The sequence below is a fragment of the Budorcas taxicolor genome, chromosome 2, assembly GCF_023091745.1.
Source record: "Budorcas taxicolor isolate Tak-1 chromosome 2, Takin1.1, whole genome shotgun sequence".
Lineage (NCBI taxonomy): Eukaryota > Metazoa > Chordata > Mammalia > Artiodactyla > Bovidae > Budorcas > Budorcas taxicolor.
This window is the reverse complement of record NC_068911.1, coordinates 1,169,500-1,186,286: the sequence shown is the minus strand read 5'-3', so window position 1 is coordinate 1,186,286 and position 16,787 is coordinate 1,169,500. Positions and strand designations below refer to the sequence as shown.

Sequence of the window (16,787 nt, the reverse complement as noted above, 5' to 3'; positions counted from 1 at the left end):
GTCGGGCCCCCACGGCAGGAGCCCCAGGACCTCAGGCCTCAGGCCTGGCTGCCCCTGGGCGCCTGCCACGCCGACTCGGGACTCCGCGCTGACTGTGACCCCCCCATCTCTGCCTCCTGTCTCTGACCCCTCAGAGGATGGAGCCTGGGCCCAGCTCACGTCTGCAGCCCAGCATGCTGCTGGCCAGTGGTAACTGCCCCAAGCCTCCCTGTGTGCCCGGGGTGGGGGGACAGGGCTGTGGTGGAGCAGGACGTGTGTGGGGGTCACCCGCCAGGTCATCTGGGTGCTGTCCTGTGTGGCCATGACATGCTCCCAGGGGACCTGGACCAGCTGCTGGGACCGAGAGGAAGGCACCAGGCCTCGGCCTGGCCGGCGGGCCCACAGCCAGGGATGGGGACAGGCGCCCTCCTGTGAGCCCGTCTCCCCTCGCACAGTGCAGACCCATCCGAAAGCTGGACCCTATGCAGGGGCTGCAGGGGCCAGCAGGCAGCACAAGCCCCCTCCACCGGGACCACTGCCAGGGCTCGCCAGGTCAGGGGTCACCAAGATGGCTGGGCCAGGTGAGGACTGCTGTGAGGTCACCCGGGGCCAGAGCTCTGTCTCCCCAGACCCCCTGCCCCTGGCGGCTCCTCCAGTCCAGGTCCCAGGAAGCCCAGGTCCTCAACTTCCAGAGCAGGCAGGGGGCCTCGCCCAGGGTCCCCAGATCTTCCTGACCACGCAGGGCTGCCCAGGACTCAGCCTCGGGCCCTGGACAGCGGCAGCCCGCTCTGTCAGTGTGGACTCTGCACACCCACATGCTCTGTCAGAGAGCTCTGGGAAAGAAGAGCTGCGTGACCAGCCAGCAGGGAGCATTTCTCAGAAAAGGCAGAGCCCACGTGGCGGTGCGGGAGTCAGAGGTACGCAGCACCTCCTGCTCGACGAGACCAGGGCTCAGGGCACCCAGCCCCACCGGCCGCTCAGAGGGCCTGAGAGGCCTCACCTGTCCGCAGATTCAGATACAACACTGTTCATACCTAAAACCATGCCACTCTCCCAACACTGGCCACTTGGTGCCACCCACCAAGGACACACTCCAGACAGAGCTGAACACTGGTCCCAGCGCCCACGGGCCTCATGGGGCGTCCAGGCCGCTGCTCCCCGCCCACACCCGGCCCCAGGAGCTCCCTCAGAAAGGACCACTGCTGCTGAGCCCAGTATAAAGGATTTATTTAAACTCAACAATGAACACAAACCTTCCTTTAAATTCCATTTTTACAGTAAATAAAATTGTGTACTGCGTTCCTTCCCATGCATGATCACCGGGTATTAATCTACAACTCTTATTATAATTGTGAAAAAATAAAGTGTTTCCCCTTTTGTAACCGTCCCGGGCATCTGGTGCAGCGTCGGTGAGGCACAGGCCTGCTCGTCCCGGGCCGCTCACCTGTGTAAACCCGAGCCGTCAGGTCATGGCCTCCATCTCTGGCCGGTGGTAACGCCGCCCCACGAAGCTGGGGGTCCCGCAGTCTCCTGACGAGAGCTGTTCTGATGGCCAGGCGCTGGCTGCCCAGCTGTCCCTGGGACACGGTGGCCAGGCCCCCCCGCCCCGCCGAGCCCTCCCCAAGCAAACCAGACACGAGGGCCGGGAGGAGGCGCCGCAGGGCCTGCGCTTTATTGGGGTCATCAAGGTACACGGCCCGGCCCGGGCCCCCACGCGCCCCGGCCCCGCCGCGGCCCGGCCGAGTCTGCGGCTCCGCGGGCGTCAGTCGAGCTCGATGGGGCTGCTGTCGTCCTGGCTGTCCTCGCCCTCTTGCTCCGAGGAGCCCATGAGGCTGCTCAGGAGGTTCCCTGGAAGGGGCGCGGCACCGTCAGCCCCAGTCCGGTCCCGCCCCGCGTTCCCACCCTGCGCCCTCCTCCCGCCCCGGGGGGCCTGCGGGGGCCCGGCACGGCCACCAGCACAGGCCGGGGGCACCGGGGACCAAGCAGCGGGTTCACTCGCTCGGTTACCCCTCCAGCGCCGCAGGAACTGGAGATGTGTCGGTTCTAAAGCGACTGTGGCCGCTTGTCGGCCTTGTTGGGCCACTTTACCTAATTTTTATCCAAAGAACCACTCCTCCATTGATACAAAGAGCAAAGTTTATAAAGTGCCCGAACCCAAAACACACAAGGGAGCAAGGAAGAGCAAAGTTTATAAAGTGCCCGAACCCAAACCACACAAGGGAGCAAGGAAGAAAGGGTGTTTGGTGCCCCCAGGGTGAGCCTGCCCCAGGGCGGCACTCTGGGACTGGTTCTGCGGGAAAAGCAGGGCTGCTGACGAGGCCCGAGGGGCAGGAGGGCTGGACGCGGTGAGAGCCCAGAAAAGGGGAGCGGCCCCCACCCCGCCGCTGACACGCCACACCACTCCGCCTACAGGTCAAGTCTGGCTTGTACCTAAGCGGAAACAGCTGCTCAAATGATTCAGGAGACCTTTCCCTGTGGCAGCGCCAATCGACAACGCACACCCCAGCCTCCCTGCAGATCCCCATGGGGCAGGCTCGCCCGCGACGGCCTATCGGGCAGGGGACGCGCCGAGGGACTTGCTCTCCCGGGCCTGCAGCCCTGAGGCCCACGGCAGCTCCACAGCAAAGGACAGGGGCTGTGGGTTCATGGAGAAGGGGCTGTCTGCCTGTCTTCGAAGCTCCCCCCAAGGAAGCCGAGAAGACCAGCTGCCTGGCCTGCATGTCCCCCGGGGACAGTGGCGGGCCCGGCACATGTGGGCTCTGTAAGGCACTTTATCTGCTCAAGAGGAAGCCTAGAGCGCTAGCGATGCCAAAACCCACGTCTGAGTGCAGGACTCGGCTGGCCCCTGCCCTTCGGGAGGGTAGGGCAGCCAGGACTCGGGAGACAGAGGCAGCACAGACAGCGGGGCAGGGAGAGGCCCAGCCCGGAGAGGCAGCGCCCGGGCCCGCGCCCGCCAGCGCCCGAGACACACACTCCCAACACGCTCTAGGGTCAGGGGGCAGATCTGGAGTCAGGCTCCAGCACAGAAAATCCCAGAACCTCATAGCTTCCCTGGTGAAACTGCTGAGCTAGGACCACCCGCCCGTCAAGTGCCAGAGCCAGAACAGACACTGCAGGGAAAGAAAGCTGCAAACCAACATCCCTCATGAACACTGACGCAAACGCCTCAGCAGGACACTCGCAGACCCAGCGCGGCAGCTGGGGAAAGGCTCAGCGCCACGGCCAGGCGGGCTCTGCTCCTGGAGTGGAGGGAGGCTCCATATGCGGAAACCAGTCAGTGTGACACAGCCCGACAGGTGAAGGGAAACCAATGGTCATCAATGGGTACAGACAAAGCACTTGACCAAGTCAAGACTTTCATAAACACACTCAGAAAGGAACCATCTCACGCCAGGATGTGATGAAAGCCAGACGTGGGCCACAGCGACCACCACAGCGGTGACAGGCTTGCAGCTCCTGCCCTGAAACCAAAGGGTCGCTGCCCCACTCCTGCTCAACACGGCCCCAGTGGCCCTCAACACAGGCACTGCGCGGCCCACTCACACGGGGGCTTGTTTCCTATGCTCACACTGCAGCTGGCTGAGCCCATGAACAGCCGGCCAACTCTACGTTACACACCAGCTTTCGGCTGCTCAGGAAATCAACACCCCAACCTCTCCACGTGTTCAAGGGTCAACTGAACTTGAGGTTCTAGCCAGAGCAATTAGGCAAGAAAATAAAAGGAATTACAAATTGAAAAGAAGTAAAATTATCTGTCTGCAAGTGGTATGATTTTACATGTAAAAATTTCCAGAGTACAGAGTAAACAGAAGCAATTCTATTGACAATAGCATCAAAAAGAGTAAAACAGGTCACTAGCTGAACCAGGAAGGCGAGAGGTCTCACGACGGCAAGTATGAAGCATCTCTGGAAGATACGTAGGTGAAGACACATCCCATATTCCTAGACAAAAAGACTCAATGTTGTTTAAATGTCAATACTACCTAAAGCTGTCAACAGACTGAATGAAATCTCAAATCCCCAAAACGTTTTTTGTGGAAGTAAAAAAACCCACCCTAAATTTCACATGGACTCTCAAGGGACGCAAACAGCCAAAACAATCTTGAACAAAACTAACGCCTTGCACTTTTTCATCTGAAAACTTACTATGAAGCTACAGTCATCGAGGCTGGGCTGCCCAGGCGGCGCTAGTGGTCAAGAACCCGCCTGCCAACGCAGGAGACGCAGGTTCGACCCCTGCGTCAGAAGACCCCTGGAGGAGGAAACGGCGACCCGCTCCGGTGTGCCTGCCTGGAGAATCCCGCGGAGAGGAGCCTGGCGGGCAAGGGACAGCCTACTGGGGCGCAGAGAGACAGACACGCTCTAGTAACGAGGCAGAGCAGGGCGGCCGAGCCTAAGACGCGCCCCAGCCAGTGGGAGAGCGAGCGCAGAAAGGATCCCTCACATCTGCGGCAAGAGGCTTTGGACAAGCGGGATGTGCCCACTCGGTGGGGAAAGGGCAGTCCTTTCCAACACGCGGTGCTGGGAAAACTGGAGACCCGCGCACCCAGGAACCAAGCCGACGGCCGCGCGAGCAACCACCACGTCAAAGATCCCCTCAGACCGGACCAAGGACCCACATGGAGGCCTCAGCCAGCAAAACTCTTAAACCACAGGGCAAACGCTTCGCGACGCGGAACTTGGAAATGACTCCAAAGGCACCAGCAACGAAGAGCAGCAGAAAACAGGGTGGACATTTAACGTTCGTGTCAAAAGACGCTCCAGGGTCGCGCGACGGGCGGCAGAAGCCAGCGCGACGCCGTAAAGCATCACCCTCCAGCGCGGCGCCGTAAAGCGTCACCCTCCAGCGCGGCGCCGTAAAGCGTCACCCTCCAGCGCGGCGCCGTAAAGCGTCATCCTCCAGCGCGGCGCCGTAAAGCGTCACCCTCCAGCGCGGCGCCGTAAAGCGTCACCCTCCAATTAAGGATCTAAGACAGACTCCAGGGAGTAAAACGGTGCCGAGGGAGGGGAGGCGAGAACAGGCGGACAGAGGTTTTCAGGGCAGCACCAGAGTAACGGCGTGTGCACGTTCCCGGGCGCTTGTCCGAACTCACAGACACCAGAGTGACACTGGCATACTCAGCCCCGGGTGGTGAGGCCGTCAGAGCAGGGGCGTCCTGACAGGTGGACCCGCTGGAGGCGGGGAGGTTGCGCCGGCGGCGGAGGGGCACTTGTGGGAAACCTCCCTGCCTTCCTCTTGGTCTTGCTTGGACGTTAAACTGCTTAAAAAAAAGCCAGCCCACAGAATGGGAGCAGATAGTCGCAACTCATGTGTCTGGTAAGGACTTGGTAGCCAGTACAGATTCAGAGCTAGGCAAACGACATGAACCAACGGCCGACAAGCACACGGAAGAAAGGTGCTCGGTCCCTGAGCAGACACGCGGCAGCGCGGGTCCGGCGCCGCCGCCAGCAGACGGCAGCAAGTGCTGGCGGCATGCGGACGTGCAGGCCCCGGACCCTCCGCCCCGCCGGCGGCCGTGCAGAGCGGAGCAGCCGCCGTGGGCGGAGGGCGTGTGCTCAGCAATCGCACAGGCCCAGCAACTCTGCTTCTGGGTGTCCCAGAAGCACCGAAAGCAAGACCTCACGGAGACGGCTGGCACAGCCACGCTCACACCGGGCCAAGGGGGAGAACCCACGCGCCTGCTGATGACGGGCAGGTCAACAAGACGCGGTCCACGCGCGCGACGGGACACACGCCGCCTCAGAGAGGAAGGGAGTCACGGCACCGGCCGCAGCCAGCACGGGACAGGCACCGACTCCACCAGGTGAGGCCCCGGGGGGCGCCCGGCTCGCAGGGACCGAGAGGAGGGCTGGGGCCCGGCCAGGACCAGCGCCCTCTGCAGCCTCACGGCCCCACGGCACGGCTGAGGTGGGCAGCGGCATCTAACGTGTGTTTTACCACAAAGCACAGCCGGCTTTGACTCTGCGGCCAACAGACAGGAGCCCCGGGGAGAGCATTCACCGGGGGCAACAGGCCCTACCGCTCTGCTCCGCAGGCGGAGGGCCGGGGCTCCCAGTGGGGCGGGGAGATGGGCCAGCAACCCCCCCTGCCAACGTCGGGCGCGCTCCAGGCCCCGGACGCACTCTGTGCTCTGAGCCGCACCCACGGACCCCCACCCGTGAGCCCCCTCACCTAGCAAGCCTCCGTAGGATGACGTCTGCTTGGGCGGCACACCGAAGAAGAGCTGTCCTATCCTGTCGAGGTACTGTGGGGGGCGGGCACTGAGCCGGGCCGCGCCCGGAAGCTTCTCCCCACCGCCCCCCAGCTTCTCCCCCAGCCCCCCAGCTTCCCTCCAGCTTCTCCCCCAGCCCCCCAGCTTCCCTCCAGCTTCTCCCTCTGCCCCCGCAGCTTCTCCCCATTCCCTCTTCTCCCCACCCCCCACGCCCATGCAGCTTCTCTCCACACACCCCTCCCCGGCCCTCACCTCGTTGTACATGGGGTCCCGACGCAGGGATGGCTGGTACTGCTCACACAGCACCGTGAACACCGTGAGCTTCCCCCTGGAGCAGGAGGGGCCAGCACACTGATGCCGCGCAGGACCACGGGCATGGGGAGAGAAGCCACACGCCTCCACACTCACACACGCCTCCACACACACACACACGCCTCCACACACACACACACACGCCTCCACACACACGCCTCCACACACACAGGCCTCCACACACACACGCCTCCACACACACACGCGCGCCTCCACACACGCCTCCACACACACACACGCGCCTCCACACACGCCTCCACACACACACGCCTCCACACACACACACGCCTCCATACACGCCTCCACACACACACACACCTCCACACACACACACCTCCACACACACGCCTCCACACGCCCACACACGCCTCCACACACACACGCCTCCACACACACGCCTCCACACACACGCCTCCACACACACACACGCCTCCACACACACACACGCCTCCACACACACGCCTCCACACACACGCCTCCACACACACACGCCTCCACACACACACACACACGCCTCCACACACACACGCCTCCACACACACACGCCTCCACACACACGCCTCCACACACACACGCCTCCACACACACACACGCCTCCACACACACACGCCTCCACACACACGCCTCCACACACACACGCCTCCACACACACACACGCGCCTCCACACACGCCTCCACACACACACACGCCTCCACACACACACACGCGCCTCCACACACGCCTCCACACACACACGCGCCTCCACACACGCCTCCACACACACACGCCTCCACACACACACGCCTCCATACACGCCTCCACACACACACACCTCCACACACACACACGCGCCTCCACACAGGCCTCCACACACACACACGCCTCCACACACACACACGCGCCTCCACACACGCCTCCACACACACACGCGCCTCCACACACGCCTCCACACACACACGCCTCCACACACACACGCCTCCATACACGCCTCCACACACACACACCTCCACACACACGCCTCCACACACGCCTCCACACACACGCCTCCACACACACGCCTCCACACACACACACCTCCACACACATGCCTCCACACACACGCCTCCACACACACACACGCCTCCACACACACACGCCTCCACACACACGCCTCCACACACACACGCCTCCACACACACACACGCCTCCACACACACACGCCTCCACACACACGCCTCCACACACACACGCCTCCACACACACACGCCTCCACACGCCTCCACACACACACGCCTCCACACACACACGCCTCCACACACACGCCTCCACACACACACCACACTCACATGCCTCCACACACACACATGCCTCCACACACGCCTCCACACACGCTCACACGCCTCCACTCACACATGCCTCCACACACACCACACACTCCTCCACACACCTCCACACACACACACCTCCACACACACACGCCCCCCCCACACGCCTCCACACACACACACGCCTCCACACACATGGCTCCACACACGGCTCCACACACACACGCCTCCACATTCACACACGCCTCCACACACACACGCCTCCACACACGCTGACACGCCTCCACACACGCTGACACGCCTCCACACACACACGCCTCTACACACACGCCTCCACACTCACACGCCTCCACACACACGCCTCCACACACACGCCTCCACACACACACCACTCACACGCCTCCACACACACATGCCTCCACACACTCATGCCTCCACACACACGCCTCCACACACGCTCACACGCCTCCACTCACACACGCCTCCATACACACACGCCTCCACATACACACACCTCCACACACCTCCACACACACACCTCCACACACACACGCCCCCCCCCCACGCCTCTACACACATGCCTCCACACTCACACGCCTCCACACACACCTCCACACACACGGCTCCACACACACACCTCCACACACTCACACGCCTCTATACACACACGCCTCCACACACATTCTCACACGCCTCCACACACACTCTCAAACGCCTCCACACACACCTCCACACTCACCTCCACACTCACACGCCTCCACACACATACGCCTCCACACACACGGCTCCACACACACACATGCCTCCACACATGCCTCTGCATACTAACCCTAACCCTCCACCCACACACATGCCTCCACACACACTCACATGCCTCCACACACACGTCTCCACACACATGCCTCTGCACACTAACCCTAACCCTTCACACACACACGCCTCCACACACACACGCCTCCACACACTCACATGCCTCCACACACACGTCTCCACACACATGCCTCTGCACACTAACCCTAACCCTCCACACACACACGCTTCCACACACACATGCCTCCACACACACACGTCTCCACACACATGCCTCTGCACACCTCCAGTGCCTTCACACAAGCACACGCTTCTACGCACACACCTCCACGCACACACTCACCCATCTACGGCCAGCAGCAGAAACCAGATGAAGTTGAGCAGGGGCTGCACGAAAGGAGGCCCGCTCTCAATGGACGGGTGTTTCTGTGTGTACGTCGTGAACACCACCGAGGCGCTGCTTTTGTTTTTTAAACAGAGAAACCTGGAAATAAGAAACATCCCAATCAGTGGTTGCACACATCCGCAGGAGCAGGAGATGGGGGCCCACGACCCTGCTCCGCCCACCTAAGGTGCCTGCCAGGCCCAGCGCAGGGAGCTGGGGTTGACAGCGTGGGGACTGACTCCAGAGGGCGCCCGGCCAAGGTCAGTAGAGGGGGGCAGCAGCTCCCTGAGCCCGAGCGCCTGCCTGCCCTGCCAGCGAGCACTCGGGCTGGATGCTGCCCAGCGCTGGCCTCCTCCCTGTGGAGGACGTGTCTGTGGCCAGATTTCAGCGCAGCGTGGGCCCACAACACAGCCAGATGGACAGGGAAGGGCAGAGGCCACAGGGGACATCAGCACCACGCGCCAAGCTGGGGTCAGGGCGCTCCGGATGGTGAACTGGTTTTGTTCTCGGAGTCCAGATTCAGCAACAAGTGGTGCTGGTGGGGTTCCGAAGCTCCCTGTCCCCCAACTCAAGAGACACGGCCCGGCCCGAGGCCTGGCCGCCAGATCTAAGTCCTCTCTCATTCACAGCAGCGGTGTATCTGGGGGAGGCCGGGCCCCAGTCACCTCACGTGAGCTCCCCACCATGTGGGCCTGACACGACGCTCACGCCTCCAGCGACTCTGCTGTGCCGCAGCGCTCTTAGAACAGACTGTCCAAGCAACTCAAAAGAGAAGGCTCAGCTGGGACAGAAGAGCAGGGACGCAGAGCTGGGTGGGAAGCTGCGGGCGGCCCCCATCGCCATGTCCGGACCAAGAGACGTCGGGAAGACAAGCCGCCTCTGAACAAGACCCGTGTCATACGGACACTTCACATCCCAGCGTGGCGCTGAGAACTCAGTGCATGCCTGTGTCCCACCAAAAGAGTGACTCCCTCCCAACCAGATGTGACGGATAAATAGGAAAGCGAAATGCACGGCAACAGGAAAGTAACTTAAGACGTAAAAAGTACTTCTGCCGACAGGCGCGTCCGAGTTGACCTGAGAGAGGGCAGGTCTGGAGCCCCCGGAGGTCAGCGGCAGCGTCATGCTTGGGGACGTGAGGCGTGTGTGGGATGCCAAGTGACTTCAGACCTGTGCTTGCGTGAGGTTCGGCCAGAGGCCAGCCTGGGGCCCCGGGACACCACACGCGAAGAGAGGGCAGCAGGCGGGTACCTACTGGAGGACGGCCTGGGCCACGAACATGTCCGCCTCGCTGCGGAAGCCGCGGGCCGTGGAGTACTCCACCAGCATGTTGGCGCAGCCCTCGCCGTCGCTCGAGTGCAGGAAGTGGTACCGCGACTCGCCGTAGTTCTGTTCTGTGGGCGGAGCGCGGGGGGTGGGCGTGAGCGTGACGTGAGCACAGGGCCCCGTGGCGTCCGCGCACTCCACCTGCTCGGTGGACCCAGCGGAGGCCAGACTGCCCCCACCGTGGGGACAGCTGGGAGCAAGCCAGGAAGGCAGAACCCGAGGCCCCTGGGAGCGGAGCACGCGGGGTGGAGCCCAGGGGCCCTCTACCCACGTCTGCCATCCTGACGAGGACCCAGGACCGGACGCAGGCTCTTTGGGGACCAGCCGTCCTCTGCTGCTCGGCTCTTCTGAGCCTCTGACTCCACACTGGCTACTGCCCTCTGGGTGGGTAACCCCAGCCTGCCCAGTTTCAGTAGAGGACTGGAGCTGTGAAGGGGCCCCCATCCCCCAACCCACCTTCCAGCCAACATCTCCCACCCAGAGCCACTCAGCTCCTACCCCAGTACCCCAGCCACTCAGTCCTACACTGGGATGCCTGGAGCTACTGTCCACCGTCACAGCTGGGGGTGCCAACGGTACCCAACCCCAACCCCAGACCACCCAGCAGCTACAGAGCTGGCAGGACGCCCGGAATCGGTGGCACAGAGGCTGAGACCCAGCTACAGGGTAGGGACCCTAGGTCCTGCTCACCCGCCACGCTGGGTCCCTCTCCTCCAGGGGAGTCTCCAGTGCTTCGGGTTAAGCCTTCTCCACCTTCCAGCCGTTCCCCAGCCCAGCCCAGCCCCAGGTCACAGCCAGCTCCTGGCTGCCTCCAGCACCGAGCTAGTTCCGGGGTCTCCTCTCCCTCCAACCCCAAGAGCTTTCACAGCCTCCAGGTGAGAGGAGAAACCTGGCAAGTCTCCAGCGCCCTCCAGCCCCGGGCAAGCAGCTGCACAAGACCTCAGGGGGCCAGGGCTCCTACAGCCCTCTAACAGGACATCGGCCCCGCGCACACACCCCCGGGAGCTGCCCAGCGCAGGGGGGACCTGCAGACACCCCTCAGCATAGCCTGCCATGTGCGCAGGGTCCCGACAACCTCACCCACCATCTGTGCTTGAGACCCTTAAAATACTCAGATCTTCAACTTCAAATCTTTAATATACGCGTACCAGAGATACACAGCTCCCAACCTCAGCAAGATCTCTGCGCAGGCGCCGGCCGCACACACCCGGCTCCGCAGACTCGGGTAGGCTGGGCACGCAGGCAGACAAGGCAGCGCAGAGCGGCCTTCGGGCCCAGCCAACCTGCGGACAGAGCCCGGCCCGTGCGTCCAGAGCAAAGCGGCTTCTAGCTGAAGCCTTCTGAACTGCCACAGGCCGGGGCGGACAAGGCCGCCCGTTGGTGCGGTGTGACGGCCCCTGCCCGTGGCCGCCATGTGTCCACCCGGCCTGAGGACTGCCGCAGCGCTGATGGGTCGGCGACGCCCCGCCCGCGGTTGCCCATTTAGAAGAGAGCGGTGGGTGCAGACGGGCCGGTGGGGGTGGCGGATGCAGAGCCCAGCGGCCGCCACCCGAACACACCTACCTTTCCACAGGGTGAGGGCCAGCAGCTGGTGGAGCCGGGGGTGGCCCAGCTTCCCTGACCCACCGCTGGACCACTTGAGGGCTCGGGACACGAACGCCACTCGCTCCGGGGAGTTGGGGTCCATCAGGCTGAACAGCTTGGCCAGACTTTCTGCAAAACGACAGCACACAGGCCTGACCCGGAGGCACGCGCGCTGCTTCGACTCTGGACCGGGCATCTAAAGGAAGCGAGACCCGCCACTCCCGGGGGCAGGCACAGTGGTGGGGCCCTGGGGCCACCCGACCACTCGCCGCCCGCCTTCACCAGGCGCCTCCCCAGCGGGGCCGGCGAGCGGCGCGGGCAGGCGGGAAACGGGCTGCGGGTATCCACAACAACCCCCGCAGGGTCCGTGCAGGCCTCAGTATATGAGCACGTGAACGCGTGCGTGCAGATGTGAGTACATGCGTGCGTGTGTGGTGTGTGCGTGCACGGTGGGGCTCGGGCCGCCTCACCCAGCAGCTCGTCGGCCACCTCGACCTCTGCCTTCTCCAGCGACTCCAGGACGAGCATGGACAGGTCAGCGGCGCTGTTTTGCTGTAAAACGTTAGAGAGGCCGGTCAGTGGGAAGAGAGGCTCCTGCCAGTTTTCAGAAGGCGGGGAGGCTGGCCGGTGGCTCTGGCTGCCAGTTAAAAACCAGTGGCCGACCGCACCTAGGAAACAGTTCCGAGCACCGAGGCGGGACACGGGCACGCTAGGGCCGCCCTCCAGCCCTCTCCCTGGATGCTCCGCGCTGACGGCTCACCTGCCCGTGGCTGAAGAACAGCAGGGCTCCGGAGCACATGAGCTCGCGGGCCTCGGCGTGCTTGCTCTGGGCCATGTACCTGCGGGAGAGAGGGCGGGCCGTCAGGTTCCACCACACAGGCCCGCTAAGCTCGGCCACTCCCCACCCCCGTCTGGTGACCGCGTGTGGGCACCCTCTCCGACCACAGCAGCACCTTCCTGGTGCAGGGCAGGGGTCTCAGCAGAGGGACCAGGGAGGGGCTGAGGGCCACTTCCAGCTTCAGACACAGGTCTGACCGCGGCAAAAGGCAGGGGAACCTGGCCAGGACCACGCATCGGGGCCGATGGGCTGCGAAGCCGTCCCCTCCCCTGAGTGCTTTCCACCGGGAAGGCGTCTCGCTGGGGACAGGAGTTGGGAAAAGCTGGTCCCAACTGCAGGCGGACAGGAACCTAATGGGCAATGAGGCCCACACAGAATACAAAGGGTGATTCCTCCACAACAAGCGAGACAGAGATCCAGGGTGGCAGGGTCAGGCCTGAGCTGAGCACAGGACACCAGGCCCACTGGCCACATGTTCCTCTCAGGGATAAACAGGCCCGAAACCCGCCTAGCCGGTCAGACCTGCGTCCCAGCCCAGACAAGCCCAGTGGGAGATGTGAGAGGTGCGCGGCCAGTAGGCGCGCAGCAGAGGCGACACGGGAGCCCTGCTGCCCTCGGGCTCAGGCCGGGACCAACCACGGAAAAGGGCTTTTATGCACCCGGCTCGGGAGCAGCAGCCTCAGCCTCAGCGCACAGGGTGGGACCCGGAGGAGACACCCACACCCCGAGAAGCACCCAGGGCACCTGCGGGCGTGGGCCGGGCTTCTGGAAAAGCGAGCCCTCGCACGGCCGCGGCACAGATGCTCACAGCGGGCTCTGCTTCACGCACACGACAGGCTCCGGATCCTCCCCCGAAGCACAGCTAGAGACAAGCACCTAAAAAGCCAGGGAGGGACCGGAGGCCCGAGAGGCAGACAGGCCGGGTTCCTGGGGCAGCAGCCCCGGTTCCCAGTGACCACAGCCACACAGTCCTGGCAGCCCTGCCCGCCGGAGAACCGCCAGCGGCTGGAAACCCCCCAGCAGTGACAGGTGCCCCGAAGCCTGACGCGCTTTCTGCACGCCGCAGAGGGACGTGTCTGAGCCCTTCCTGTCCCGGCAGAGAGAAGGCTGAAGAGAGTGCCCGTAACACCTGGGACGGAGCTCGGCCGCCCTCGTCCTTGGAACCAGCAGCTCCTGCCCCCCTCGCGCAGCATACACCCTGTAAATCCAACCCAGTTCCTCTCCCTCTCCTCAAGCTGCTGGGGGACACAGTGTAAGCGAATTAAAATAGCACAGATAGGTGAATTTATCCAACAGGTGAATGGATAAGATGTGGCCCACCCATACAACGGAATGCCACTCAACGATAATTAACTAGTGACACGTGTAAGGGTGAATCTTCAAATGATCATGCTAAGGAAACTTGAAAAGTTAGATGAAAAGAGGACATGCTATATAATGCTACTTACATAAAATCCCAGAAAATGCAAACCCATGTATCATAACAGAAATCAGTGGACGCCTGGGGGCAAGGGGTGAAAAATTCATTTTAAAGGCAGAAGAGAAAGCTTTGGGGCATGAGGGGTATTTTCAGTACTTTGGTGATAATTTCTTGCGTGAATACATATGTCAAAACCCATCAAATTGTACATTTATATAAATGCTTAAAAACACTTATAAAAAGTCATTACAAGAGTGAGGCTGACTTCTTCGGAAGCTGCCAGCCACAAAGAGCTCTAAGCCAGGACTGCAACCGCAGGTCTGAGCACGGATGGCGCCCTGCAGGCCGACTCAGCTGGCCCCTCTGGACGCCCACTAACGCCACCCTGCTTGGGTCCACAGCTGACTGTTCACTTCTCAGGAGTCCTGAACACGTGTAGGAGCCCCTCAAAGACCAAAGAGGAAGCCAAGACGTAGAGAAGAGGTTTAGCAAGTTGTCCTGGGTTACAGGTCACTGAGCAGAGGAAAAACGTGAATACAAGTCAAGGCAGGGCTGGTGGTCACCACAAAGCACACTTTGGGCACAGGGAGGCCTCTTCAAAGCTAATCAACAATCACGCTCCTGGTACAGCGGTGACTGCAGAACTGGCTCACAACAAGGAACGCTGTGTTTATTTTTGGGACGATCCAGTTTTGCTGATTAATCACTGGGGCAAATATTTATATACAAATCCCTGAGAACAGCAAGCACCAGGCAAATCTCAAAAGCTACAGAGCTCCCATCCTACAGATCTCATTGGCTGGGCTCCGGGCAGAAGGCTCCACGTTACAGACTTTAAACCTGCTTACACCTTTGACTCATCCCCTGAAGGACAATTAACTCCCTGCTCCCTGGTCCTCTGGGCCACCGAGCCCAAATACGACCTGAGGCAGGCTCACTCGCACTGCGTCCCAACCAACCAACAACCAAAACAGAAGGCACTGCCAGAGTTCCCAAGACACGGATTCAACCTGCCGTTAAAAGAAAAGTTTATATCCAGGCCTAAATGTACTAAGGCAGACCTGACTGCCCATAAACATCACAGCAAAGTATTTGCCGCCCTGGGACAGTTTGGAAAAAAAAAACCAACATTCCGCAGAACAGATTAAATCCTCTAAAATTACCTTTAAATGCTAACAAATGGCCCAAATGTTTTCTGGCAAGAAACCTAAAGGCTGATAGCATTTATGTAATACACAGCAATGCCTGACGCGCAGAGGGACAACTAGGAAATCACAGCAGCAGCTGTAGCGACCGCAGAAACGGTGTGACACGCTGCAGTCCAGAGCAGAACCGAGCTAGGCGGCGCCCGGGCAGCTCCTGAGGCCACACCAAAAGCGACATCGCATTTAACCCAATACGTCCAAGCAGTCAGTAGTTCCCGAAGTTACCTGACATTTCCTCTGCGCTCACAGCCCATCCTGTGAGGGACTCACATTCCAGAAGCTCAACTGCCGCACGTGGCCAGCGAGCCGCACACGCACAACAAAAACACCGGCTTCATGGAAACAGCCGGGTCAGTAACACCGGGAGCAAGGGCCACGCAGCAGGAGAAGCATGTTTACAGCCTCGCGGCCGGGCGCGGAGGGAGAAGAACCGGGGGGCGCGGAGCGAGGCTTTCGGACTCAACGGCGCTCAGGGCGGTGGAGGGGGCGAGCGGCCGCGGCGGCTCCGGAACCCGGGCCGTCTGCACTCTCGGCCAGGGCTTCGGGCCCACCCGCGGTCCCGGCCGGGGCTCTGGGTCGGGGGGTCCAGTCCCGGGCGCGGCTCCGGGTCGGGCGCCGGCGGCCGCGGGCCCGGGCGCCGGCGGGGGCCGCGGGGGCGGGTGAGGGGCCGCGGCGCCGCTCCCGGGCTGCAGCCCGCCCCCGGCCGCCTCCCCGCCGCCCGCTCCCACCGCCCAGGCGACGGGCAGCGGCGCGGGCCAATGGCGGCGCGGGGCGGCGCGGCGCGGCCAATGGGGGGCGGCCGGGGGCGGGGCGCCGGGCTCGGCGGCCGGGCGGAGAGCCCTGGAAGGCGGCGGCCGCGGCGCGGCGCCTACCTGAAGAAGAGGGTCCGGTACATCTGGTGCGCCTCGTAGTAGTCGCCCTTCTCGACGCTGGCCCGCAGCTTGCCCTCCACGCGCTGGACGCCGCCGCGGTTGCGGGCGCCGTTCCGGGCGCTCTCCTGCTCGGCCATCGCCGCCGCCGCCGCCATCGGGCCGGCGCTCCGCGCAGGGCTGACGCTGTCGCAGGCGCGGTCGGCAGCGCCTCTCGGCTTCCGTCCCGGCGGCCTCCGGGTGCCCTCTACGGTGGCCCGCGAGGAGCCGCGCGCGGCCGGGGAGGCGGGGCGCGGGCGGGCACGTGACCGCGGGGCGGGGCGGCGCCACAATGGCGGCGGCGGCGGCCCCGTCCCCGGGAGCGCGGGCAGGGCGCGCCCCGCCGTGGCTGCGGCCGCCGAGACACCGAGGCCTTCCGGGGAAGACCGCGCTCCCGGCCCTTCAGCGGGGCGCCGGCGGCTCGGGGTCCGGGCACAGCGCTCGGCCCCGGCGCCCGACACCCGGCCCCGCCGCTGACTGCTCGCGGGGGGCCCGTGGGAAACGCGGAGACGCGTCTGCGGCGG

General features: G+C 63.0%; 1 protein-coding gene across 2 annotated transcripts; it reads right to left on the bottom strand.

The window, feature by feature from the left end:
* Positions 1–1,189: 1,189 nt before the first annotated feature.
* GET4 (guided entry of tail-anchored proteins factor 4) lies at positions 1,190–16,422 on the bottom strand. Of its 2 annotated transcripts, none has more exons than XM_052662728.1 (9): positions 16,228–16,422; positions 12,653–12,731; positions 12,363–12,444; positions 11,872–12,021; positions 10,238–10,376; positions 8,941–9,081; positions 6,444–6,519; positions 6,152–6,224; positions 1,190–1,827 (listed from the first exon to the last, which is right to left on the bottom strand). In XM_052662728.1, the coding sequence occupies exons 1-9, from the start codon at positions 16,380–16,382 to the stop codon at positions 1,742–1,744; spliced, it is 981 nt and encodes a 326-aa protein (XP_052518688.1). In that variant the 5' UTR covers positions 16,383–16,422; the 3' UTR covers positions 1,190–1,741. The 2 variants fall into 2 exon arrangements, with proteins under 2 accessions (XP_052518688.1, XP_052518693.1); XM_052662733.1 differs by lacking the exon at positions 16,228–16,422 and adding an exon at positions 15,581–15,926.
* Between the last annotated feature and the right edge of the window lie 365 nt (positions 16,423–16,787).

Coding starts and splice junctions, on each gene's coding strand:
- GET4 (XM_052662728.1), bottom strand. CDS start 16,382: ATGGCGGCGGCGGCGGCGATGGCCGAGCAGGAGAGCGCCCGGAACGGC. Junction 12,732..16,227: donor TACCGGACCCTCTTCTTCAG/GTAGGCGCCGCG, acceptor TCTCTCCCGCAG/GTACATGGCCCAGAGCAAGC. Junction 12,445..12,652: donor TGTTCTTCAGCCACGGGCAG/GTGAGCCGTCAG, acceptor AACGTTTTACAG/CAAAACAGCGCCGCTGACCT.